This window comes from Canis lupus, chromosome 5 (genome assembly GCF_048164855.1).
Source record: "Canis lupus baileyi chromosome 5, mCanLup2.hap1, whole genome shotgun sequence".
NCBI classification, from domain to species: domain Eukaryota; kingdom Metazoa; phylum Chordata; class Mammalia; order Carnivora; family Canidae; genus Canis; species Canis lupus.
Window position 1 is genome coordinate 78,166,481 of NC_132842.1, and position 26,998 is coordinate 78,193,478.

General features: G+C 44.3%; 1 protein-coding gene across 5 annotated transcripts in view; it reads left to right on the forward strand.

The window, feature by feature from the left end:
* Window positions 1-18,521, forward strand: part of USP48 (ubiquitin specific peptidase 48) — an 84,046-nt gene extending 65,525 nt beyond the window's left edge. For 2 of the 5 annotated variants that reach the window (XM_072827941.1, XM_072827942.1), the window contains exons 22-27: window positions 3,298-3,402; window positions 8,379-8,534; window positions 12,499-12,624; window positions 14,285-14,333; window positions 16,872-16,898; window positions 17,967-18,521. In XM_072827941.1, the coding sequence (XP_072684042.1) occupies window positions 3,298-3,402; window positions 8,379-8,534; window positions 12,499-12,624; window positions 14,285-14,333; window positions 16,872-16,898; window positions 17,967-17,989 (486 nt within the window). In that variant the 3' untranslated portion in view covers window positions 17,990-18,521. Of the gene's footprint in view, window positions 1-3,297; window positions 3,403-8,378; window positions 8,535-12,498; window positions 12,625-14,284; window positions 14,334-16,871; window positions 16,899-17,629; window positions 17,850-17,966 lie in introns of those variants that run through there. The other 3 variants (XM_072827938.1, XM_072827943.1, XM_072827940.1) reach the window with 2 other exon arrangements.
* Window positions 18,522-26,998: the final 8,477 nt, after the last annotated feature.

Here is a 26,998-nt window from a genome sequence, read left to right on the forward strand (position 1 = left end):
ATGATACAGGTCCCATATTACCCGCCCACAGCTAATATTATACTCAGTGGTGGAAGGGAAACATTAGCCTTAAGATTAAGAACGAGGATGTCCATTGTCACGGCTTGTATTCAACATAAAATGGGAGGTCCTTGCAAGAGCAGTGAGGTGGCAAAAGAAATTTAAGCATCCAGCATCCAGACTGGAAAGGAAAAAATTATACTCACTGTTTGTACATGATTTGATTTTATATATGGAAAACCCTAGAGTCTTCACCAATAAGTACTAGAAGTTATAAACAAGTCAGAGGAAACAAAAATTAATACATAAAAAAATCAGTTGCAAAGAACCTACCCTGGTTCATTTCCAGACCATGTGACTCTTGATCTCAGAGTTGTGGATTCAAGCCCTACCTTGAGCATAGGGAAAAAAAAAATCAGTGGAACCTGGATGCCCTAATCTGTTAAATTTCTGCCTTTGGCTCATTTAATGATCCTGGGGTCTTGGTATCGAATACCATGTTGAGCTCCCTACTCCACGTGGCGCCGCCTCCTGCCTAGTGCTCCCCCTGCTTTTTCTCTCTCACTTTGTCAAATAAATCTTAAAAAAAAAATCTTACTCTTCCTTTAAAAAAGAATGGCTGCTCTAAAATAAGTCGTGCGGGATCCTTGGGTGGCCAGCGGTTTAGCGCCTGCCTTTGGCCCAGGGCGCGATCCTGGAGACCCAGGATCGAATCCCACGTCGGGCTCCCAGTGCATGGAGCCTGCTTCTCCCTCTGCCTATGTCTCTGCCTCTCTCTCTCTCTCTCTCTCTCTCTCTCTCTCTCTCTCTCATAAATAAATAAATAAATAAATAAATAAATAAGTAAGTAAGTAAGTAAGTAAGTAAGTAAGTAAGTAAGTCGTGGGTATATAGAGCATGTAATCTATGTATATAGTGGTAGCTATAGTCAATAATATTGCATAATTGAAAGTTGCTTAGAAAGTAAATCTTTAGCGCATCCCTTTGGCGCAGGGGGTGATCCTGGAGACCCAGGATTGAGTTTCTCATCACGCTGCCTACATGAAGCCTGCTTCTCTCTCTCTCTCTCTCTCTCTCCCTCTCCCTCCCCTCCCCCCCCCCCCGTCTCTCATGAATAAATAAAACCTTGAAAGAAAATTTTTATCACAATAAAAGAATTTTTAATGGTAACCATTACTCTGGTGATCATTTTACAGTGTACACAAATGTCACACCTGGAACTGGTATAGCCTGATACATTAATTATACTTCAATTTCAAAAAGATGTAGAACATCCCGTAAAATAAACAAACAGGAATATGCTCATAAACTCCTAAGATGACTAAACAGGAATGAATGTTTTTGAAGGAAATCTAGCAGGGTAAAGTGGGGAGAGACTAATCAAGGTGAAGGTGGAAGTGTTAGATGGGAAATGGAAAAGAAATGCATCTTGGGAGAGTTATTTTACTCATTTCCATAATTTCCCCTCTGTACCTTTAATGGACCTCTGTACTTCTGGTAGAGTGGTAAATCTAATGTACTGAAGCAATAGAGTTATGTGTAGAGCAGCACTGTCCAATCCAGCTTTCTGCAGTGATAGTATTCTGTCTTCGCTGTATGCTGTGGTAGCAATAGCCACAGATGATGTGAAGCACTGAAAATGTGGCTATGGTGACTGAGGAACTGAATTTTTAATTCATTTAAATTTAAAAAGCCAGAGGTGCCTGCCCCGGTTTATGATCTTCAGGTCTTGGGATTGAGCCCAACATCAGGCTTCTTGCTCAGCTGGGAGTCTGCTTCACTGTCTGCCCCCCCCCCCCCCCCCCACACACACACACAGTTCCCCACTCCTGTGTTCTGTCTCTCTCAAGTAACACTACATTACACTAGTATTCACGAGTGTTTTTCCAATGAAGGATAGTAAAATAGGGCAAGGACTAAAAGCTATCATAGTTTGTACATCATACCAAGGATTCTAGGATTCTGAGTTATAGATTCAAGTCACTGGAAAGTTGCAAGGAACGTCGTGGTGCGAATGGTTTTGTGCTCTAAAGATGTCACCCTCACTGTGTTTGTAATTGGCAAGAGCAGAACAGGAATAAGAAAGGCCAGTTTAGAGCCCCTTGTACTCTTCTCTCAGAGTAGATGAAATAGACAGATTTTGGTGTATTTTGGGAGCCAGTGTGTTAAAACTTGCTGTGGGGCAGCCACCGTGGCGCGGTGGTTTAGCGCTGCCTGCAGCCTGGGGTGTGATCCTGGAGATCAAGTCCCACATCGGGCTCCCTGCATGGAGCCTGCTTCTCCCTCTGCCTGTGTCTCTGCCTGCCTCTCTCTCTCTCTGCCTCTGAATAAATAAAAAAAATCAATCAATCTTGCTGTGGATTGAATTTGGAACATTTTATTATATATATTAAGAATGGATCTTAGGTAGATCCTGACCCAGATCTCTGGGCATGTCATTAATTTGATTCTAGGATTCACGGAATTCAAGACTAGACTATATTGTATTTGATGACTGTTAACCAAACACATTGTTTTAGTGGGATAATTCATAAAGTGTGCTCTTGAAGCTCTTTGGTTCTGCTTCACACATTGAACTTTATTTCTTTCCTGCTTTGCTGAGAAAATGAAGTTAGTGTCAATGACTAGTCTTGTGCCTATTAGTCCTTGTATATATTGGTATCTAAAATCATTTCCAACTTATGAAAGGTTTTATTATTTATTTTGAGTTCTTTGGGGAAAGATTGCATTTATTTGAGAGAGCTACCAAGAGAGCATGAGCAGGAGGGAGAGTGGGTAGTAGGAGAAGCAGACTGCCCACTAGGCAGGGAGCCCAACATGGGCTTGATCCCGGGACCCTGAATCATGATCTGAGCTCAAGGCAGATGCTTAAGTGACTGAGCCACCCAGGCACCCCTATTTTGAGTTATGTATTTCATAACATAAATGAGTCTTTCCTCCATCCTTCCCTTTCTCGATCTTAAGGAAATATTGTGGTTCCCAATGTCTAAATGGTTTGATAGTTCCTGTGCTGGGGACTTCTTTGAACTTCTGCAAAATAACATTGTAAAGGCCTAATAATAATAATAATAATAATAATAATAATAATAATAATAATAACTTCTGCACATACTGCTTTTGTTTATGGCGACCACATTACACATGAGCAATTCCTAGGATAAAAAGTAAATACGAACATGTTAAAAGACAAGAACCAGCCACTGGGTCTTGAACTTCTGCCCGATATATTATCCCACCATTGATAAAGCTCCCACACCCTGCAAGTGTCTGACCCATCTTCTCTTTGTTTGCATTCAGGTGATGAAGGATTCAGCTCCAGAGCTGAATGTGAGTAGTTCCGAAACAGAGGAGGATAAGGAAGAAGCTAAACCAGATGGAGAAAAAGATCCAGATTTTAATCAAGTATGTGTCAAAGCTGCTTTTCATTGTCCTACCTTCTGCCATTCTGAAATCAGCCACTTTGTGTCCCTAGACATCTCTCTGTACCTTCCGTGGGACTTTTGATTCTCTGCTCCTTTCTTTGTTTCCAGTCTTTCCTTCGTTTTGATGGCACACAGTTGTAACCTTGATTTCTCTCAAGCATCTATAAGCTGCATTATTCCAGAATTAATATATTTGTTGCCACTGAGTTAGGTTAACATGTAATACAATGATTAGTCCTTTAGCTGGGAAAGAAGACTAAAATGAGAATCCTATATATCTCGGTTTATTGTTCAGCCATGGATTATAGAAGTATGAAAAAAAATTTTTTTTTTATTTTTTATTTTTTATTTTTATTTATGATAGTCACAGAGAGAGAGAGAGGGGCAGAGACATAGGCAGAGGGAGAAGCAGGCTCCATGCACCCGGAGCCCGATGTGGGATTCGATCCTGGCTCTCCAGGATCGTGCCCTGGGCCAAAGGCAGGCGCCAAACCGCTGCGCCACCCAGGGATCCCAGAAGTATGAAAAAATTATCTTAGTTTTCTCATTACAAGCAAAATATATTGTTATCTTACTAATGGAGTTTATAGAAGGGATTTCTGGGTCTCTGAAGTGTCAGTTAAATGACCAGCTTAGCATTAGTATTTTTGTATTTCATCATGATAAATTTTTTTCTGTTAAAATTGCCTATTTTCTGTGTATTTTGTTAATATTTTTGTAATGATTTTCCTATTTGGTTGCTTGATTATATTCTGTGTATTCATAGTGATATTGGAGAAAAGTATCTTAAAAACATGAAATAACATGGGAATATGGTTAATATATGGTGTAGATATGTTTCAGCATCTCAAAGTCAGATGATGGTGGCCTTTTTTTTTTTTTAAATATTTTATTTATTTATTCATGACACACACACACACATAGAGGCAGAGACACAGGCAGAGGGAGAAACAGGCTCCATGCAGGGAGTCTGTCGTGGGACTCGATCCTGGGACCCCAGGATCAGGCCCTGGGCTGAAGGTGACACTAAACCAATGAGCCACTGGGCTGCCCGGGGTGTTCTTTTTTTTTTTTTTTTTTTTTTAAAGATTTACTTATTCATGGGAGATACAGAGGCAGAGACATAGGCAGAGGGAGAAGCAGGCTCCATATAGGGAGCCCAATGTGGGACTCAATCCCAGATCCTGGGATCGTGCCTTGAGCCAAAGGCAGCTGCTCAACCACTGAGATACTCAGGTGTCCCTCCAGGGTGTCTATAAATACTTTAAATTTCATCAAATTTCTGTCCTAAAAAGAGTGTAGTTTTAACTGATGAGACAATTTTCTTTATTTACTGCTAAAATGCAGTAGTCACGTTATGATTAACTTTCTTCCTAAAGGAATAAAAGTGTTATACGGGCCATCTGCTATCTCCGTCTCTGTGCCCGAGGCAGAACTATCTGGATTTGTTGTGCTGTCTGTATACACTGATCGTGTTACTTAATTTTCAACATTTAAGAAAGCCTGAAAAGCCCTCTTATCTTGAACCTTGGTCTCTGTGATGTACTTGTTACTAGTAGTTTTCCAGCTGGTACAGAGGTATCCATATTTTTATTTCCTGGCTTTTTGGAGCTCCTAAAATGCTCCCTGTGAATACCTCTGGAAGGAGAGTAACAAGCACTTTGTGCATCACCCTGCTGACCAGGACCAGCCACTCCAGTCTCCTTTGTGCTGCGGGTAGCACTGGACTCCCCCTTTGCTTTAGCAATAAGGCAGAACCATACGTTTTACGGTAACGCAGACCAAATTTTGACGACATGTTATAAATACTGTGCTTAATCAGACCACTGAAGATGTAGGTCTTCAGTTTTTTGGGGATGGTTTTTGAGATTTCTTTTTTTAAAGATATTATTTATTCATGAGAGACACAGAGAGAGAGAGACATAGACAGAGGGAGAAGCAGGCTCCAGGCAGGAGTCCCAATGTGGGACTCGATCCTGGGGCTCTGCAATCACGCTTGAGTTGAAGGCAGAGGCTTAACCGCTGAGCCACCCAGGCATCCCCCTGAGTTGATTTCTTGATTGGAGTTTGGAAACATATCTTTTGTGGTCAGCTTCTAACCGTGTTTGTCATCAACTCTTCTCATGTCCCCATTGTCCCAGCCCATCCATCTTGCAATTCACAGATCCGCAGACTCATTTTGCTCATTTTAGTTGCTGCATTAAAATCATAGGCATGGGCAGCCCCAGTGACTCAGCGGTTTGGTGCTCCCTTCAGCCCGGGGTGTGATCCTGGAGACCCGGGATTGGGTCCCACGTCAGGCTCCCAGCATGTAGCCTCCTTCTCCCTCTGCCTGTGTCTCTGCCTCTCTGTCTCTGTCTCTCTCTCATGAATAAATAAATAAAATCTTTAAAAAAAATCATAGGCATGTTGGTTCATGAACATATCCATCTTCTCTTTCATTGCTTGGCTGGCAGTATGATACTGTTTCAATGATTATCTCTTGGAAGTATGGTTTAATAATTTGGAAATCTCATCTTTTTTCCAAGTCCGTTGTCAGTGACTCATTTTCTGTTCTTCTGGTAAACTTGGTAAATGTTCACATTGTCCTTAGCTTCTGTTATTTCAAGCTTTGCTTTTCACCCTGAGTTGTTTAAAACACTCTTTATATTTTCAAGTGATTTAGATTTTTGGGAAGCCAGTTTTTTTGAATGTCTAGTTTTGTTCATTGTGGTTATAACCACAGCAATTTTTACAGAGTGGATGTGGAATTACTTTTCTCAGTTGTGGATGACAACAGATTTCATATTTACAAATAAGACAGAGAATGTTGGGAAACATTGCTTTTTATGCTGGCATTTCTTTTAAATATACATTATAATTTTCTCCTGTCTTCTCTCTCCTTGTTTGGATATTGTAAAATACTCTGGAATGTTTTAAATATTTTAGTCCTCAAAAAAAAAAAAACTGAAGTGTGTCCTTCCTTTAGAAGAGGAGATGGTCCCAGAAGAATGTCATGCCTTTCAGAACTTCAGCATCCTGACATTATCTTTGTAACGTGTTACAGTATCTTAGTGCGTGGTGACTGCAACTGCTGTTTTAAATCCCCATGATAGGACATGGTGCATCTCTGTGTATCCTTAATGGGGAGAAACAAATCCCCCTCCCCTTTTTTCTAAGCTAGATCAACCCAGTCCCTTTGACTTGGACATTTTCTACAATACAGGTTAATGATGCATCCGGGGTTGGATATCACTTAGGTAATTGAAAGCCATCTAAAAGCAGTCAGCTGTTTTTTGTCAGATAAGTTGGATTTAAATTCTATGTGGTATTTTTTGTTTTTCTTTTTTGGAAAAAAATAATTCTGGGAAAAGCTTTTAGACCTGTTTAAAGAGCCATTTAAAAAGTATATATCTTGCTTAATGTCCAGGGATTTGTCATTTGGTTGTGTTTTGTATGTCTACAGTACAATTTTGTTTTGTTGCAGCTATTTTTATCCTTCCTAATTGTGGGATTAGTTGCAGCTTCCTTTCAACCATTGAGATTGAGGAAAATGATAATACCTTTTTGTTTATTTTTAATTCCCCCTTCTGCACAACTTTTTCTTAACAAATATTAGAACCATTTGCGACCCTCTATATAGCCAGGGCCAAAGCCAAACCTATCTTTGTGCAGTGAATAGCCAGCGGGTGTCACCCTGAGCCAGTGCTCTTCTGTGCTTGCTTCCTGATCCTCCTCTGCTGTGTAAATCTCTGGAGCTCTGTTAGTAATGAGGATGTGGCATGTGTGTCCATAATGACCCCTAAACCGCTCTCCTTATGCACAGCTAACACTCAATGACAACTGCAAAGAACAGAGCCATGGCCTGGGGGTTACCTCATCCAGATTTAATTAAAGCAGGGGAAAAAATTTGTTTAAAGAATCTTGTTTCTCTCATTCCTTGGCCTGGTTAAAAGAAGACTCTTGACAATGAACCTCTTTATGGGAGTATTTTAGGAAGACAGTTGAGTCTTTACCTATAATTTTTTTTTTGGCCTGCTACATTTTGAATTCTGTACTCATGTATACCTGTACATTTTGTATATCTTTGGGTAAATGGTATTCATCATGACTTTTCACTTTTAAATACTTATATCAACCTGTAACTAACCCAGTGTTCTATATTACCCATATTCAGATATTTGCAACTATCACAAATATTTTCCTTTCAAACCAGCATCCAGTCAAAGTATATGTTCGTTATATCTAGAATATTGGTCCTACCTCCTCAACTCCTTTGTTTTCCTCTTTGTTATTTAAGTAGATCTCAGTTTCATTTTTTGTAGATTGTCCCACTTCCTGGATTCAGCTGATTGCCTCCTTATATCACTGATGTTAATTTCTCTGTTCTTTATATTTCCTGTCCATTGGCAATAGAATATAAATGTTTGATTAGTCTCAGGTTTCGTATTTTCCAAGATTTCACAGACAAAGCTACTTGGTGATCCTGTCAGGGAACAACATGCCATCCTGTTTTTAGTTAACCAAGTTTGATTCTTTATTAATACTGTCTTTTGTTTTCAAGTCCTCAGCTGTTTACACTTAGTTTCCATGCCACTCTCAAAAGGGAAGGAGATTTTGATACAATGTTAGGATTCACAAATCAAATTTAATAATCTTAAAGGTTCTTTAGTTTATCAGATGTATGTTTTTCTGATTTAAGGTCAGGCTTAGCATTTTGCTTTTAAATGTCTTCTTGTAATGATAGCCTGGAGCATACATGTAGTGAGGTATATCTCCCTCAACTTTTTCCCCCTCCAATTTTGTGTGAGCTGGCTAAGTATGAAACCACCAGTAAGTTTCTACTCCTTGTTGACACTGATTTCAAATGGTCGAGACCAGTAAGTAAACTGCTATTGCCTACGTAATGAACTTAGCTGCGTGGGTCACAGAGTGGGTAATTTCAGTGCTTTGTTTGTTTTGGATCTTTTATTACAGAGCAATGGAGGAACAAAGCGACAAAAGATCACCCATCAAAATTATATAGCCTATCAAAAGCAAGTTATTCGGCGCAGTATGCGACATAGAAAAGTTCGTGGTGAGAAAGCACTTCTTGTTTCTGCTAATCAAACGTTAAAAGAATTGAAAATTCAGGTGAGGAAAATACAACTTTTGTTTTAAATATGCTCTGGACCCTGAGGACCTTCATGAGTTCCTGCTTTCCCCTATGTTTACGTATTTCTCTCTGTTTTCTTTCACAGTCGGCCGTGTTAACCTCTGTCTGCTCATGGTATTAGTCCACTCAAAGGGGGTTCTTTTGATTTCACAATCATGCCTACAGGGCCCCTAAATTGGAATAACCCTTTCTTTTAGAAAGACTCAAAGTTTTAAAAATATCCAAGAATCAAGGGTGCCTGGCTGGCTCAGTCTGTAGGGCATGCGACTCCGGGTCTCAAGGCATGAGTTCAAGCCCTTTGAGTGTAGAGATTACTTGAAAAAATTTAAAAATTGTTTAAACCACACAAAATCGCCAAGAATCTTTCTGTGAAGGTGAAAGTGATTTGAGTTCTGAAAACTTGCACAAGTTCTGAGTAGCTTTCAAATCATGAGAAACATTGAGATTCATTGCACTTGCTGCCCAGAGTGTGTTTCCAGGATAGTCGGTCCCTCAGTCCTCATGCTGTGTGTTTTCCTTTGACCAATTGATAGGTATCAAGCTGATTACCATGATGTGCTGTGAAACGTAAGGGGAATTAAAAGGCAGCGACTTCATTGTTTATACACTCCAACGAGTCTGGAATTGTCACAATATTTTTGGTATCAGATAAATCTACTTGATAGAATTTTATTTTTATTTGATTGATTGATTATACCGGGAGTGGGGTAAGATTGATAGAACTTTAAAGTTACCTTTACCTTTCTTTGCAGTGGTGTTCTCCAAATAGTGTTTTTAAATACTCATTTTTGATTATTTACCTCCTTACTCCACCCCCCACCCCACAAAAAGCAAGCGTTGGTTTCCACATCAGTTCACTGAATGCAGTGTAGGCATCATGAAAATGCTTCATGATGCACTAATTCCTTGGTATCAATACTGAAGTAGAATAAACGAACATGGCAACGATATGTCTCAAGACCTAGGCAAGAGGGGCTGATAAGTTCAAGATGTCCATGAAGAAAATTTGGCTCCTAATCTGTTTCAGGCACTGATATATATCCAAAAAGTTGACCAAATTTCCCTCTTTGCTACTTTCATGTGGCATAGTTTACTGTTTCTGCATTTTTTTCTTGCTGATATTTATCATTGTAATTGAGGCAAAAGTACAGGCTTCCTTTGAGGGTGTTATATGTTCCAGATTGTCCTGGGAACAGTATTTCCCTTGGTTGAACCCGTAGCTCTGAAAATAAACGTGTTGGCATAATATCTTTACTCTGTTATTGTACCTTTTACATCTGAGAAAGCTTGTTTCTGTCACCGGCCTTTTGCCTGTCAGTGGTAAACCTCGAACATTCAAAACCTTTAAATTACAAAAAGAGCCCCTGTGGATAAAGACATTCAAAAAGCCTGTGCTGCTTTCTGCTTTTATTATGGGCTGCCATTTTTAAAGAACAAATCAAAAGTCAGCAGAAATCTCTGTGTAGGAGCATGTTACCTGCACCGAGTTGCTATGAGAAGCAAGCAATAGCTCAAAGGAAACCCCCGATGTGCTCTTCTCAGATGGGTCCTTTCAGTGTCCTTCCTCTCGCCCCTCGCCCGGGCTTTGAGGTCACTGTGATCCAGACTCAATACAAAGGACCATGCAATACAATTTTCTGTCGCCTCTTAGTAGTGGTAGCTTTGAATGCTTGCACTAGATGTGGCCTTTTACCTGGCAGCCTAGCCAGCATTGGGGTATGTAATGGGTATGCCTGTGACCCTCAGTTAGCAGTGGTGGGTGATTTTTTTTTTTTTAAGTATGTAATGCCCTTTTTATATTTGATGGAGCCTTTCCTCTCAGGGATATTGCATTTCCAAATTAATAAGAGGACAACCTTTATAAAATTGTAAATGTTTTATTCTAGACAAGCCCATTTACAGTTGCTTAAAACCTTAAGACGCTTGCTTTGCCTGATTATTAATTCATCCACCTCTTCTACCGTAAAGTTAATGGAAGTACAATTGATTCATCTCCTTTCACAGATGTTCAGTGTTTAATTGTATTATTTCATTTTCCCAAAGATAGGTTTTGAGCGGGTGTTGATGCGCGTCTTATGGAGGAGGAAACGTTAGCACCGAGGTTAAACGGCTCCCAGCTGAAGCTGCTGCCTCTGTGTTTCCTTATTTTAGCCTCCACCGCCTCCCTCACCCTGCTCCCCAGCATTATAGCAAGCAGGCCAAAGCTGCTCTCCTTTAGGGAACCGGGTCTCGTTCCTGGTGTGCTCCATAGATCATGGATGCTGCCCCTACTTCACAGACACACATACGTAATAGTGATTATACTTGGGCATTTTTATGATTTTTGAATTACCAAAAGCCTCCAGGCCTTTAATGGTCCTGTACCTCATTCTGAAAGAGCGTTTTCTCCTTGCTTGTGAAGACTTGTGTATCTTTCGTAGCACCTCTGCTACAAACCTGTCTCAGCCTTCAGCTGTAGAACTGATGCTTTCCTCTTCTCCTCCTCAGATCTGACAGGTGCCTTCCTCTGTCACCATCTCCATGACATGGTTTGCCCTTGCCGTCTATACCCCCTCCAGGGTGGGTTTACTCCCTGACTTTCCTATTTCCAGCCTGAGGAAAGCATTCCAACTCACAGTGGCCTTTTAATAAAAGCTTCAGTAGTTGTTGAAAGAAATTAAATGCCCTTGTGTGTATGCTCAAAACATAAAGTACTGAGCATGAGCCCCACAGTGAGGGTGCTGTCTGGAGGTATTATTTGCTTTATCCAGCCTCATAGAGGTGATGTGGAGAAACTTGGAAAGTGTCCCCACAGTCCAGTAGCTGTGACATTGCCCACATTCAGTTGGCACTAGACACGTCCACTGAAACTCTTTCTTCCTCCCAGGTTCCATTTGATAACCTGGGGCTGGTTACTTTTGCCTGATGCCTTTGCAATGGCCTGGCTTAGGTAGAAGTGTCCTGTTAGTACTAATTGCTCAGCTGAAATACTTTAGGGATTCACAGGCAGATCATTGATATCAATGCACATTAGCCATAGATCCATCTGTTTGTTTCATGGGAGCTGATGTCATTTTGTGAAGTCCGGTTAAGATTTTCGCCTAACAGGGAGGAGAGGCCAGTGTTTGTTGTCCTGGTTCTTATTTTTCTGTATGCCATCATTAAAGTCGCTTTTTTGGTCATAGTCTTCTCAGCATGGAAAGCTCTTGAGCCCTATTATTCACACAGTTGGCTCAGGGCTGCTTAATCCTTTGACATTCTGAAGAGTAGAGGAATAGGGCGTGTATAAAGTTAGAATAGTTTTCCTACAACATCATGGATATTGGGGTAATAAAACATACATGTAATAAAATACATGAAGCAAGACATTTTATAATAGGGTACATGGTCCCTTCCCTTAATTCCTATTTGGTTCCTGGAGAAAAGACTGAGAAGTTACAGCGTTCCCAAGGTCTGAATTATATAGTCCAGGCTTGATGACGGAATTAAGACTGAAAGAAGAAAACAGATGTCCTGCTGGTTAATTTAAAGATGGTTTTATAAAAGAAGTTGGACTCGACTTGATAATAGAATGTGGGATCTGGGCATGATGAGAATGATAGTGATGTCCTTGCCCAAATCTTAGAACCAGAGGAGATATCAGCCTGGTCCACCTTCTGCTCCTTGGACAGCCCACACCACCACTCTTGGGGAGGTGGCAAGGTGCTGAACCAAGGTTCTGTGGGTATAATTGTTCTCTACCAGACCTCCTAAGGATGTTCCCACATGGGCTGGGATTAACTCCCTTTTTTTTGGGCGGGGGGGATTAACTCTCAATGGGAGTGTTGCCAGTGTGCTGAGAGTAGTGTCTTTTGTACCCTGAAGACTTGTTTTTTGTTTAAAGAACCCATGTGTTCATTTATTCAAATAGGGTATAAATATCAGTGTTTTGCCTTATACAGACTTTCTTTTGTATTGGCACAGATCATGCATGCCTTTTCAGTTGCTCCTTTTGACCAGAATCTGTCAATTGATGGAAAGATTTTAAGTGATGACTGTGCCACTCTCGGAACCCTTGGTGTCATTCCTGAATCTGTCATTTTGTTAAAGGTAGGTAACGGCTCCTTACATGAGGAAATTCTACAAGGTTTTGAAGACCATGCATGTGTAGACGCTGGTTAAGATCGCATCTAGTCCTCGGCAGGGTGTGGTAATGAGTGACTGCTGGGAGTTTCTGCTGGCCTCTGGATTCCAGCACTGGCTGAGCCACAAGAGACTGAGAGGAGGTCCAGATATCGTTGGTTCTTGTGGGGTTTTCATAATATTTGTTAAAAATCATAGATGTTGCCTCCACCCAAACTTCTGGATCAGCAGAATTACTTAACCATACTTCTGTTAAAGCATCCTCTTTCTTCCTTTGGCTCAGTGGTACGGGCCAGTCAAACTAGGAAATAAATGTTAGACACGAGGTTTGGCTACAGCAGTCAAAATACTTCTGGTTGTCTTAATAGGATTTTTGTCCAAGGCATGGAAATAGGCTTTAGGTAGAGTAGATTTAGGAGTAGTGGGAAGTGTTTCAGAAAGCAGGGGCTTCGAGAGTTCATCAAAGAAGAGTCACTGAGCAGGCTGCATTAGGGGCTGCGTTTCGCCGCTTCCCTCTGCCTCATTGGTTTCTCGGTGGCTAGAAATATCCCTACTTTGAAGTACCAAACATTACTGCATCAAATTCACACTGCTTCCAGTGTCATCCATGCAGTAGAATATTTGTCAGGTATTTGAACTGCAATATGTACTTTTCCTACCCTGGACCCTCAGTTCTGGTGGCAGATCCAGTTAGGCCCCTCAGTGAAGCACATCCATGCCCAGTCCTCCACACATCCATGTACCCTCCTCCTAACCTGCCCCCTCCTCGTGTTCATTTTTTGCTTTTCTTGGCAACCGTAAGTTCTGTGGAATTCTTCTAAAAGCCCAAAGTTGGGGCACCCCTGTGGCTCAGCGGTTTAGTGCATCCTTCAGCCCAGGGCATGATGCTGGGGACCAGGTATCAAGTCCCACATCGGGCTCCCCACATGGAGCCTGCTTCTCCCTCTGCCTCTGTCTCTGCCTCTCTCTCATGAATAAATTAAAGCCTAAAGTTGCCCCGTCCTTAAGGACTCTACGTCCAAAAATTCTCCAAGCAGCTCTTATCAGTGTAAGCATTTGCAGTGCCGCCAGGCAGGTAGAGTCCAACACTGGTTGTTGGCCTCTTTGCCCATGCAGCTCCTCCTGCCATAAGCTTGGACAGCTGCTGACTTCTGTCCTGAAAGGGGAATGGGTGTTTTGTTCCTTGTGGCAAGGGGGAACAAAATGTCTTTTTCAGCTAACCTGTTTCTAGGGGACCGGCCTGACTTGGTTTCCACCTAATTCACACTCACTGTCACCACTGGCTTCCTAGCTCCTATAATTCAATCTGAGTTTAATAATCTCTGTTGATCTAAACATATCCACATCGAAAAGTGTTTTTAGGAGTGGGAAAACAACGCCACAGATAATGTGTAGTTTGGGCAGTGATGAGTCTACAAGTGCGTCATTGTTGGGATGGGCATCCTCTGTTATTCCTGGACGTCACTGGCTGTGGCTTGAAGCCCATTCTCTACTAGACAGTGCTTACATCTGTGTCTGATTGTAAAATACTCATTGACTCAGGTCCGACCCGTGTGAGGGTCTGGCATGCTCCTGCTCCAGGCTCCCGCTTCTTAAGGTTTTGAATTGTCTTCCTTTGTCTTTCTAGGCTGATGAGCCAATTGCGGATTATGCCGCAATGGATGACGTCATGCAAGGTAAAGAAACTTGTTTGAGGAATGTGTTGCTTAACGTGTTAGAACTAGCTAACATCTAACTAAGCTTTTAACTTTGAAAAAGGTTCTACATATTGATAGATAGCCTGATATGTTACATCATTTATCAGAGAAGCTCAGAAAAAGAGAAATAGGCCTGTAACAATTGGGGAAATGGAAAGCGGAGAAAAGAGTAGTAATTAACTGCCCTGAGGAAATTGAAGTACAGGTAAGTCTGCTGATGGAAAAGGTCTGCAAGGACCCAAGTTAATTCAGACTCCAGAGCCTGAGACCAGAAGTAGTGAGACCGCCCCTCCCACAACAACAATCACTGCTCCTGTCACACCTGTGTCCCGGCTCTTTGAACAAATTAAACCACAAAGGTGAGATTGAGGCTGTTTATAGCAGATAGAGCTCCCTTAGCTTTTTGTTCAGATGCTGGCAGCCGCTTCTGCCTCACACAGGAGGGCGGAAAATACCACTTGGGAATATTGGCCAATTGAAGAAAGTCACCTACAGACGGGTAAATTTCTAAGTGCTTCATCCTGCAGGTACCCTTCAGGAAAGCCTTCTGGTGCCCCCTGAATAGTCCTCACACGTTAGTCGTTAGAAACAGGCAGCTCCAGACCACCAGACATGGAATGAGAGCACAGAACTGAAAGGTGTCTGTCAGCAGATTAAAATAAGCAACCCAGAGAAAGCAGTTGATTCAGGAATCATAAGAAAGTTTAAGTATTACTATAAATAATACGGAGATACCACCTAGGTAGGGAACTAGATAGAAGGAACATTCAGGGAACCGAAAGGGATTCACAAAATTAAAACGATTACATGGACTAATGTAGTCAGTGAAAACCTAGGGATTCAAGGATCCTAAAAGCATCCTTAGAGGTGAAGGAAAAGAGTCCCATTCACAGGATGAATAAAAAGGTAGACTGGTGGATTCAAGCTGTTATCCACAGAATTCTAGGAACATTGAATTCCGGTCTAGAATCCTACAACTAGACAGACTTTGTTTTACCCTCACACTTAATGGTTTTTCGAGAACACATGTGAGGCCTCAAAACATTTCTCTCCCATGCACCATTTGCCAAGATACTATGGAAGGGTGTGCTCCTCTTAAACAACAGTGTAAGTCAAGATGAATTATAATGGTTCAACCAATTAATAGAGATCCAACATGGGGAAATGCCCTAGGAGACGGTGAAGGGATATCCCAGAAGAGAAGTTCTGTGTAGGCAAGGTGAGCACCCCATGTCCAGATCGAAGCCAGGGGCACAGGCTTTGGCAAAGGATGTCCATGGGGGCAAAGTGGAAGTGATGGATGGCTGTCTGCAGGTTTACCCATCTTTAAAAGAGCTTATGATTGATTTGGAGATGGTACAGAGAAAATGGAAGACATAAATAATGCAGCAGTTAACAACTCCAGAAAGATGAGACAAGCCCCACCAGACAGGAAATATAACCAAGACACACGAAAGAGTCCCGACTGTCAGCACTGTTCATGGAATAAAAACAACGTGAATATCGGAGCCTGACTGGCTTAACAGAGAATATAATTGTCAGGAGGATAGATGGTCTGGGGGGCAGGTCCTATATAAGCCGTGGTAGAAGAACTGGATTTTTACTTTTCTTTGAGGAAGGTATTAGATAGCATCTAAGTAAGGAGATAACAATACAGTTGACCCTTGAACAACATGGCTTTGAATTGTGCAGGTCCACTCATACATGGATTTTTTTTCTTTAAGTGCACGTACAGCATTGTAAATGTATTTTCTCTTATGATTTTCTTCATAATATTTTTCTTGGGGTGCCTCGGTGATTTAGTTGGTTAAGGGTCTCTTAACTTCATCTCAGGGTCCTGGGATGAAGCTGTACTCAATGGGTTGTCTGCTCAGGATTCTATCCCCCGCCCTCCTTGTCTGCACTCTCTCAAATCTTTAAAATGAAAGAAATAACACTTTTTTCCTCTAGTTTACTGGATTGTTATAATACTGTCTGTAATACGTGCAACATAGAAAATATGTGATGAATGACTATCTTTGGGAAAGCTTCCAGTCAACAGTAGGGTATTAGTGGTTAATTTAGGGGAGTCCAAAGCTCTGTAGATTTCCAACCATGCTCTGGGTCAGTGCCTCCATCCCCACGTTGTTCAAGGGTCATCTCAACACATTATCTGGAAATAAAAACCAGAAGAAAGCACTATCCAAATCACAAGTGGTTCCTTCTAGAATGTGGAAATGGCAGGAAACGGGAGACTCGGCTCTCAAGGACACGGGTCGCCTGGTTTTCTCCAGGCCTCCCCCAGTGTCCTGCAAAAACTGGCTCCAGTTACTGTGTTTGGACTTTTTTAATGATGGTACGTGTGCTGCTTTGATAAAAATAAAAATCATCATCTGTTTATTCTCACCCAAAACTTCAGAGGTAATCATTATGGGTGAATATTTGTCTTTAGACATCGAAGTGATCTTACTCTTGTGTATCCCAACAGTCTTTTCATTTTGGAATTTTTTTCTCTTTTTCTTCTTCTTTTTTTTCTAGTATGTATGCCGGAAGAAGGGTTTAAAGGTAAGTTACATTTGTCATGTTTTGCTCATGAATGTCAGAGTCCTACTGTAATTTTCTCTTAAAGCGAAGGCTGTAATTTGATTTTAAAATTTAATTCAATCTGAGTCTCATGACTGAAATTAATTTTAGTTAAATGCATTTTTTATTCAAGCTTCTTCATTATCTTTTTCAGCACTCAGGCCTCAGATAGGGCCGTGTGTTCAAAGTATCTACTGCCAGATGTCCGTCTTACTTTCCCTTTCTCATTTGGTGGAGGGGGGCGGGGTGGGAGTTTAAGGGATTAGCTAGTGGTGTTTTGACATTTACATTTACCTTTTCCCAGTTCCTTCAATCAGTCCCATCTTAGCGGAAAACAGATTGTGTATCACTGTTAAGAATTAGAGGAAAGGAATTTGCTGAATTATATCTGGTACAGTGAAAAGGTTTCGTTAATCTATTAAGAATGCAGGCATTTCTTGGATTATTACTTTGGATGGAGACACAGTGGTGTGTTGTCACATCATGGCCACTATAGTTCGGTGCAGCAATACTTATTAACTCATCAGATACAGACCTTTGACATCTACAGATATAACTGTTGCCATCATGATTCTTTTTGGCCTACTCCAGAGGTCCGAGGCAGCTGGTGATTCTGCCAAGAAATGAGCTTGAATCAGATACCAGGGGTTATTTGCTAAAGCAAATGAGTGAGCAAAGATACTGGCCTAAATAAAACCCTCCTCTCAATGCAGCTTTGTTGTCTACACGTTACTACTACAAAGAAACTCCTGATGTGGTTAAAACAAAAACAAAGCAAAAAATTTCTTTATGAAAAATGGCCATCAAATGAAAGCATCAATAGAATCTGATTAACATGTGTGAAGATACCACGTAGGAAACACATGGCTTTCAACAGAAATGTGATTTAGCTGAAAGCCTGGAGTCTGCTGATATTTTTTTTTTTATCCTTCAACGTCAAGGGGCTGCTGTGATCATTTATTAAGTTGGATGTTCCCTGTTGATGATGCATTCTTGGCAAATGGAATTTTCGGTTCCCAACTGTACCTCCACGTGTGTTTCTTTTCCCAGGTACTGGTCTACTTGGACATTAATCTCTTGAACAATTGCTGACTGCTAAAGAAATGACCAGAAGGGAAGAGAGGAGTTTGGCATGTTAGGGCATTAACAATAACGAAAAGGTGGATTTAAGAATCAAACCATTCTATGACTCTTCCAAAAAGGCGGAGAACTATTTCCGAAGTGACTGTCCCAAATGCCTTATGTCAAATAAAGCAGATTGCACTGAAGGACACCAGACTTGAAGGAAATGTTTCAAATTTTATATTTAAGGGAGGGTGGTGGGCGGGAGGGGGGCAAGTGAAGATGGAACCAGTTTAGTAGCAGTAACCGTAAATCATGTTTACATACGAGATTTATAGTCACGGGAGGGAATAAAGTTCTGTTATATTTCCTTGCTCGAGTTTCATACCAGATGCATTGGTCCATAAAGGATTTGTATCACAGTAGATGGGACAACATTCTGCTCTGAACTAAAAAGTAATTCTTAGAGACATAACCTGCTTACCAATACCTGTCTTTGATTCATATTTTACTTTCAATAAAGCATGAAAGTGAAGAACTTGCCGTAATTGTGGAAAAGTGTCTTCAGATTAGATGCTCCGTGTTGGCTCCAGCGTACCCTCCTTACACACCGTCCCATGGTCTTAGTGTTGGGTCCAAGAGGAGGCACCTGCATGTCTCCTCCAGGGAGCGAGGGATTGTGTCTCAGTTTGGGGTTCAGTGCCTTGGCTTTCATGCATTCCAAAATGATGGCAAACATGTATTGCATGTGACATTCCTCTCATGCAGTTTTGCTATTAATTCAGAATCAGGAAATCAAGTACTCCTTGCACTTGCGAAAAATCTGACCACCTTATCAGAAGAGGAAAGTGGACTGAAGTACATTTGGATAACATGAGGTTTTTATAAAAGTTATTTCTTCCCATCCTCTGAGTCTACCATTTCTTGGATCTCGCTTCCCTTTTTGAAAGCATTCTTCTGAAATGCCCAGAAAGGAGCTTTCAGATCACTTTGTTTCAACAAGAAGGAAAAGTGTGTGGAGGAGGTGTATTTTATCCAACATTCTTAAGAATATTGGGGTGCTTTTAAATGGAACCTAAAATGTGTTGGTTTCACTGTTTTCTAATGAGTATGTACAGGTTATGGCAGAGATGCTGACTCCGGGTGTCTCTCTTGTAAACACTTTTTTAAAAAGCCTTGGGGTCAGTGCTATACTCTCACCGTTTGTCCCCCTGAAAATTTAAACTCAAATGTGTGGGGGAGGTAGGTTTCAATTTGAGGACTGGTAACCTTGGCAGATCCCTTTTGTGAATAGCTCCATTTATGAGAATAATTGTGGCTGTTTGGTAAAATTACAACTTCTTGTGTTTTCCCCTCTGTTTACAATGTCTCCAGTCTGTGCCCCCTGATGAGCCAGGGGGCGTTTAATGAGCCTGTGTGGGAGAGTGAGAGCCGCACACAGGACCCTTGAACGCCATCCTAGCAACCAGCTGCTAACGCCTTGTCGGTCAGCACAAGGAAGGCACTCAGTTGAGATTGCCGATAGCTAATTGTGAGTTTTAGGTCTCCGTCCTTTATTTCACTCCAAAGAAGTGAAGCTGCAGCATAAAACTTAATACCAAGCAACTTGTTCTTGCCCCAAGGTAAAGACTTGTGAGCGAGTTCACTTCATACTTCACAGAGCAGTTTCCCTTTAACCTACAAAGACAGAGACATGTCTAGCCCCAGAAATGATTTTTCCCCCCAATTTGCTGTTTATGACAGTTTTAAAATATATTACTTGAGTCTTTTCCCCTTATGCTATGATACAAAATATGGCTTTTGGGGAGTCTTTCAATATGAATAATCCACTCTGTGCTGTAGTGGCTCCTTTATTAACTCTGCCCAGCGTTGGGAGTGGGCCAGGTCCAGCAGGAGCCAGCAGTCATGCAGACGGCGGTCGTCTTCCTGCCCTGACAACTTACCTTATCCGACCCGCACTACTCATCACAGCAGCAGCGCTGCAAAGCTTTATGAGAAGTGCAGGAGCTCAGGGTGGCACCTGGCTGGCTCTGTTGGAAGAGCATGCGACTCGATCTCACAGTCATGATTTCAGGCTCACATTGGTTGTAGAGATGACTTCTATATGAAAGGAAATGTAGGAGTGCAGGCCCCAGACACACAAGACTTGCATCCTCACCCACTCCTGTGGTCTTAGGGGTTGAGAAACCTTGGGCTGGGTCCTGGGACCTCTTTCCCACCCACAATAGGGATTGTTACCAAGAGACATATGCATGTTAGTGTCCTTGTATTGACCCCCTCCCCACTTGGCACAGGGAAAACAGGTGCAAGGTATAATGTAAAACCCAATTCTTCCTGTGTACTTAACAAGTATTTGGAGACCAATTGTCCGGGCTGTGACCACACTGAAGCACAGAGACTCCCATCAGATTTTTTTATGCCATGCACGAGTGATTCTTGGTAGAAGGGAACATGAAGCCTCAGATCCCCCCCCCCCCCTTATATTTCTGACCGCTCCTTAAGCCCGATCTCATGTGTACTACAGCCCTGCTGGTACAGTTTGTTGACATTACCTGAAATACAGCTTGCCATTTGGACATCTTCATTCCCTGGGGGAATATTTCTGTGTATTAATAAACCTTGTTGTTTAGAATTATTCTTACCTTTCTGCAAAATTAAAAAGAAATGAGTGTCCCTTTATTTCCACGAAATCCTAAGCCAGAGTGCATTTGTTACCTTCAGTTTCCAGGCAGTGGTCTGTGCGGTCACGGCCTTGTTGATCAGACCCTGGTTAATATTTGAAGCTGATGCTGGTACTGAAGAACCTGTTTCAAATGCCCGAGGGATGATTTATCTCTGTCCAAACAAGCTGCTGAAGTGAAATGAGCATTAAAGCCTGTCCTTCCTGTTATGGAATCATGGAGTACCCCATCCTTTCTCTTTGGCATTTTAATGTTCTGTTTGCTCAGTGTTACAGGGGACTGGGAACAGAGTTCAGTCCAAGAAAGCATTTTCATTTTAAGGAGATTCTCCCCCTTTTTCCAACACCCTGAGCCCCACACCCATCTCCAAGGCACAGCGTTGTCACCAGCCACATCTCTGATCCTGAAGGCTAACAGTTCACCGCCCCCAAATCCCAGACATCGTGCAGATACCAATATTGCTGGGGATTTTAAGTCTGGCTGTTGAGTTAATTGGGCTAAGGAGTGCGCCAGCTGTTCAGTATGGCACATGTGTGTGTGGGTGGGTGTTGAAATGGCAAGTTTGGGATGTCAGGTCACCTGGTAATTCTACCATTTACCTTGTAACTAAGCAAGGTTACTTTGCTTTGTCTTAGTTTCCTTGTCTCTCAGAAGGCGGTAGTATTTGCTGCCTCGTTTACCCTCCCACACCAAAGATCAAGCAGTAATAAGTGTCGTTGGGGGTAAAATACTTTACATCATTCTTTGTAATTAGAAAAACCCCAGTCTTTGTGAGGGAACGCCATGGAACCTTTCCTGCAAGTCTCCCAAAAGGGGTGATGGAACCACACCCACACCCCTTCTCTCGGAACTTTAGCGTGCACCTTATGCCGGAAACCCTTAGAGCTAAAATCATGACTGGACAGGTGTTCAACCATCCTGTTACATAAATCTTTCCTGTTGGCCGGTAAGGAAAATGAAGCTAATGGCCAAACCGTAAGCTGCCTTGATTCCGTTTGTTTGCAGGGTCATGTTGAAAGGTATTTGAAACACGTTCAGAATGCGTGTGGAGGGTTTATGTCTTTGTGATGGGCAGGTCCTGCCCTAGAGGGGAGCTGCCGATGTTTTGATTGTCATTGCCAGGATCATCAAGAACAGGTGCCGTGAGCTCCAGAAGCCGAGCTCTGTGGGCCCCGGGGAGCACGGTGCAATGCAGAAGCATCACGTGCTTTTCATTTTTTATTTACCTATTGAGACTTTAGTGAAAAATATTATTCAAGAGTAGAGTATGTGAGACCGGCGTTTCTGTGCTTCCCCTTCTCTAACAAATAAACCACAGGACCAGTTTTATCAAGTTACTGCTAACCAAAGCACATCACTTTTTAAAAAATGCATACGTTTCAGACAAATTGGTGACATTTCTTCATATGGTAAGATTCAAGTATCTCTTCATGAGATTTTGGGAAGAAGGAGGTCGCAGCATTCATCTCCTGGTGACCAGCCAGGAGTGGTATGACCTCTTGTAGTTGACACTGGTTTACCTTTAGAACTGGGATCTCCCGTCACTGCCTGAGCCTTTGCTGTAACCCACCCAGGAGAGGCAAGATCATGATCCCCAAAGAGGCAGATCCTACTGCCAAATGGCCGCCATCCCACAGGCATAAGTGACATGTTGGCTCTTCCCATACTGTGTTTTCACACTTTCTCATTCATGAGAGGCTGTCTGATTTTTCCTGAAGTCAGTTCTTAGAGCTTGTCCAACATAATTACTGTATTGATTTCAGAGGGCATCATCTGTCCCACCCTCCCCCACCCACCCAACAGACCCAAGGGGCTTGGGGGCATCCCTGCTTTTCCAGGACTTGGCTAGGACTGCCTGGGTCAGGGCCTGTGGAGTGAAATCATCTCAGCCAGAGCAGGAGCCAGGCTTCTGACAGCAGCTGGAATGGCAGCTTGATTTCCAGATCTGTGTTAGTACTGCCAGAGGAGGCAGGCCCTGGGCCTCAGGAAGTGGGGGACACACCCCAGGGCAACCATAAGGCCTAGGCAGCCACCGCCTGGGTTAAATCATTGCTAGTTGGCACATTGACCTCTGCACACTTGTATCTTGATTCCCCTCCTCCCCTCCATTCTCTGGTTTATTTGTGTTTATAACCAAGGGAACACTTAACAGCTATGAGCTCTTTTTATGTTCCTGGACAGATATGTTCCCCTTTGGGCCCAAGTGTTCTCTCTGAAAGGAAGTTGGATGTGTAGAAGTTGTCAAACATGAACTAGGCGGAAGGAAACACTGGGGCCTCATCTCTTGGGCTCCACTCCCACACCCACCTACCCTCTTGAGGAAGCGCTAGGGAGTGCTTTGGGAAAATCCCCCAACTCTACCGCCTTTAAGGACGTCTTGTCTCGTTTTATCAGTCTGCGTTGTCACCTCTTTGGTTGGTTTCTGCCTATGGTTTTTGCCGCATCTTCTCCCACCTGCAGCACGCACTGGTTCTCTGGAGGAGAGAGAACTATGCCAGACTATCTCAAATTCTAGAACTAGAGTGAAACATTTATTTTTGTCTTACTGGGAGCCAGAGTTAGAGCTGGGCTGGATCTTAGGTCTGCATCAGAAAGCACTCGAGTCTCTCAGAAAAGGCATCAACCTAGTTAGTACCAGACTCCAGGCTCCTAGGGGCTCTGGCCACCTTTTTCTTCATCGTAGCCACAGTAGCCACATGATAATGTTTGCAGCTAGGAAAAATGAATGAACAGCTCAGGATCCACTAGAAGCTCTTCTGTGACAGTAAGACCCCTGGAGCGAGCTTTCTAGTGCTTTGGTATGACCAGGGCTGCCCCCACCTTTGGGCTTGCCTCTTTTGTCCTCAAAGAGGGACTCCCTAGCTATGTTCACATTCATGATCCAAAGACTTCTGTAACCCAACACTGAGTCCCTCAGGGCAGCCTAGCATCAGCATGGCAGCCTTCCACCCACCCTGTCTGTCCTCTCTGGGCTGGAACTATCCCACCAGCCACCCTTGCAGGCCACCCTCTCGTTCCCCAGCCCCTCCTAGAGCTTACTCAGTGCTCCATGGATAGCAGACCTTGGGGACCCGCCACTTTTGAGTTTTCTTCCCCTGCTTCTGCTGGGCCACCCCATCCCCATTTTAGGGGGCGCATTTTAGGTTGGGGGGGCACAGAGTTCTTTCAGGAGGCAGCTGCCCAATATTTGGACTCCCTCGTGCATTATTCTGAGTCTAATGTGCCACCCACATATTCATTCTCCAGGCTTCTTAGATGTCAGATTTTTTGAAGCCAGCTTTCATTTTTCAGCACTTGGGAGGGCAGGGGTGGTGGCTAGGTTGCAACGTATTAAGTGTTTGAAAAAGAAAAGGCTTGTGCCCAGAGGCAGCCATGCGTGAGCGGTCAGTCCTGAGTGGTTTGGATTGAAATAGGCCAGGGAAAGTAAAGCTCTGGGGCCTTTGTCCAATCTTCCCTTCAGTACCTAGGCTCCATGCCAGGCTGCGTGCCCAGCCCCCTACGGCACGTGTTGCCTTCACCCCAGGAGCCCTGACAGTCTCAGAATGGTGCCCCCCAGAACACACTGGAGATTATAAGCCTCTTGCGTTGAGGTTTTCTGTAAAGAGGAAAATGCTGTAATCGAAAGCTCCTTGATTATAAAGAAGGACTAGAGAGGCTTGGCACGGAAGAGCCTTCGTTCTTTGGCCTGCTCAGGGTCGGTCACGTTCAGTCCCCCAGTGCCAGTAGGCCCTTGGGCCCTTGGGGATCTTGGAGTCTGCTAGCCCAGACCATGAAAGGTCACAGCTGTGACTGCTTGCTTCGTGTGTTTTCGCGCCACTGCTGCCTCTGCCTGCCCCTCTTGCTCTGGTTCAGTTGGGGCCCCTTTGTGTCCACTCACGGTCTGGAGTGGTACCATTAGGCAGAGTTGGGAGCCCATGGTCTCTGCCTCCCAACATGGAGGGGGAGAGAGGGCTCTTTGTGGGAGTATTTGAAGCAGGAAAAGACACTGGGATTGTGATTCGAATTGAATTCAAGGATCCATCTGGCCCAGCGTACAAAAAAGCAGGAGAATGTGAGGAGATGTGCCTCCCGGAGCTCTGGAATTTGTGTGTCCCTCCTGAGATGTGTGAGCCCAGGCCTACTGTAGGCAAGCCAGCCGAGTGCATGCTGCCCTAGAAGGCTGTTAGGCTTTCAGCCAGCCTGTCTCAAGTGGGATTTTATTCCACCAAGCATCTCCCAGGACCAGTGCCCTAATGAGCATACCTGTCTGGGGCAGTTGGCACAATACAAAATCCCTTCTGCACCATCCCCAGAAGTGCCTTGACCAACCTCATTGAACTTTTCTCTCATTACAGCTTTGAACCAACTATATACCCCGGGGATCCAGGCCCAGGCCCAATGCTGGGCAGGAAATGAAGGGGTCCTGCACCCGGGGCTGGGGGCGTGAGGGATGGCTCAGAGTAAGCAGGTGGTGTTCCAGGTTTCTGGCCTCTGGCCTCTGTCCCAGCAGTTGTCTTCTGACTGCCCGACAACCTCATTGTAGAGTGCCGCCAGAAGTGTAGTCAGTCTGTGGCCCGGCAGCACCAGCAACACCGCGTAGCTTTATTAGAAATGCAGGAGCTGGGCAGCCCGGGTGGCTCGGCGGTTTAGCACTGCCTTCAGCCCAGGGTGTGATCCTGGAGACCTGGGATCGAGTCCCGTGTTGGGCTCCCTGCATGGAGCCTACTTCTCCCTCTGCCTGTGTCTCTGCCTCTCTGTGTGTGTCTCTCATGAATAAATAAATAAAATCTTAAAAAAAAGAAGAAAAAAAAAAAAAAGAAATGCAGGAGCTCATCAGACCCTCTGCATCAGTATCAGGCCACTCCTATGCTGTTCAGAGTTTAAGGAGCCCTAGGCTGGGGCCTCTTTCCCACCCATGGCTGGCGAGGGCTTGCAGGAGGGAGAACTTGACCCAAGGACTGGAAAGAACTGATCCACACTTCCCCTCTGCCTATTCGAATGTGCAGATGGGGCTGGAGGTGGAATGAGGGTGAGGCATATCCTGTTATTCACCATTAATTTGAAGCTCTTAATTTGAAGCTCTTCTTGGTTGGGTGAGAGTCTTGGTGGAGAAACATGGCCCTGGTCCCAGCCCTCATGGCACTGAAAACTCAGGGGGCTGCATGTTTCCTGCAGAGGCTGATGTAAGGGATGCTGAGGTCCCAGATATTTTCCTTAATGAAATGCAGTCCTGGTGGCTGGAAGGATGGTGGGGGACTGGGAAGGGGTTTTGGGGTGAGGTGGGGAGGTGGATCTGACAGTCCCTTGTTAAGCACAGCAGGTGCTTAATAAATAAGCTGAATAAGTGAATAGAGGCTTGAGTCCTCCCTAACCTGTCTGTGAAGTGGGCCAATTGGACTCTGACCTCAGAGGGTCCTGCCGGCTTGATCCATTAATTCTCGAGGGTTGGTTAGATGGGACGCTTGTCTCTACCTCTTTTGCAGACTCAGTTTCCCCAGTTATTAGAGCAAAGGAGTGAGATCCAGAGGTCTCAAGGATCCCCTCTAACATCAATGTTATATGTGGCTTGGGACATGGTCACGGGGCCACCAAGCATACCCTCACCCATCGTCGCCCAGAGCTCTGGCCCTGATGACACCCGGCCACTTCCTCCTGGAGGTGTGTGACCCCCACGGCGTCCCCCTCGGTGAGGCTGGCTTGCATGTGACCTTGGGCAAATCTCTTCCCCTCTCTGGGCCTCAGCAGGCCGGCTGGAGGGATCCCCGTGGCTCCGGCCTGGGTTTCAGCTCTTGTCCTGACCCTCCTGCTTCCCGCCGCTGTCCCTCCCCCCACCCTCACCCCCACCCCCGCCCCCGTTCCAGGCTAGGCTGGGAGTGGGGAGCCAGCCGCGCAGCCCGCAGCCCGGGGCGCAGGTCCAGAGGCGCTGACCGCGGGGCGGGGGGGCGGGGGTGGTCACGACGCGGCTCCTGCTCCTGCGAGGACTCCGGCAAGCTCCCCGGCGCGGGGGGCGCGCAGTCGGGGCTCAGGCCTTTTCCTTCCTCGCCGCCCCTGCGGGCCCGTGTCCCCCACCTTTCGCGTCGCCCCCTCCCCCGTTGCCCCAGAAGCTGTCCCCCTCCCCTTGGGGCGCAGGCTGTTAGCCGGGCCGCTGGGTGCTCGCCCGGGGCGCGTCCTGGCGCGCTCTGGTCCTCAGTTTCCCCACCTGTGAAATGGGGGCACGGGCGGGCGCGCGGGGGCCGGCAGGGCGGGGGCCTCCGCCGCTCCCGCCCGCTCGCCCGCGGCCCGGGCTCCGCAGTGACGGGGGGAGCGGCGCCGGGAAGGAGCGCTCCGCGGTCACGTGAGCCCCCCCCCCCCCCCCGAACT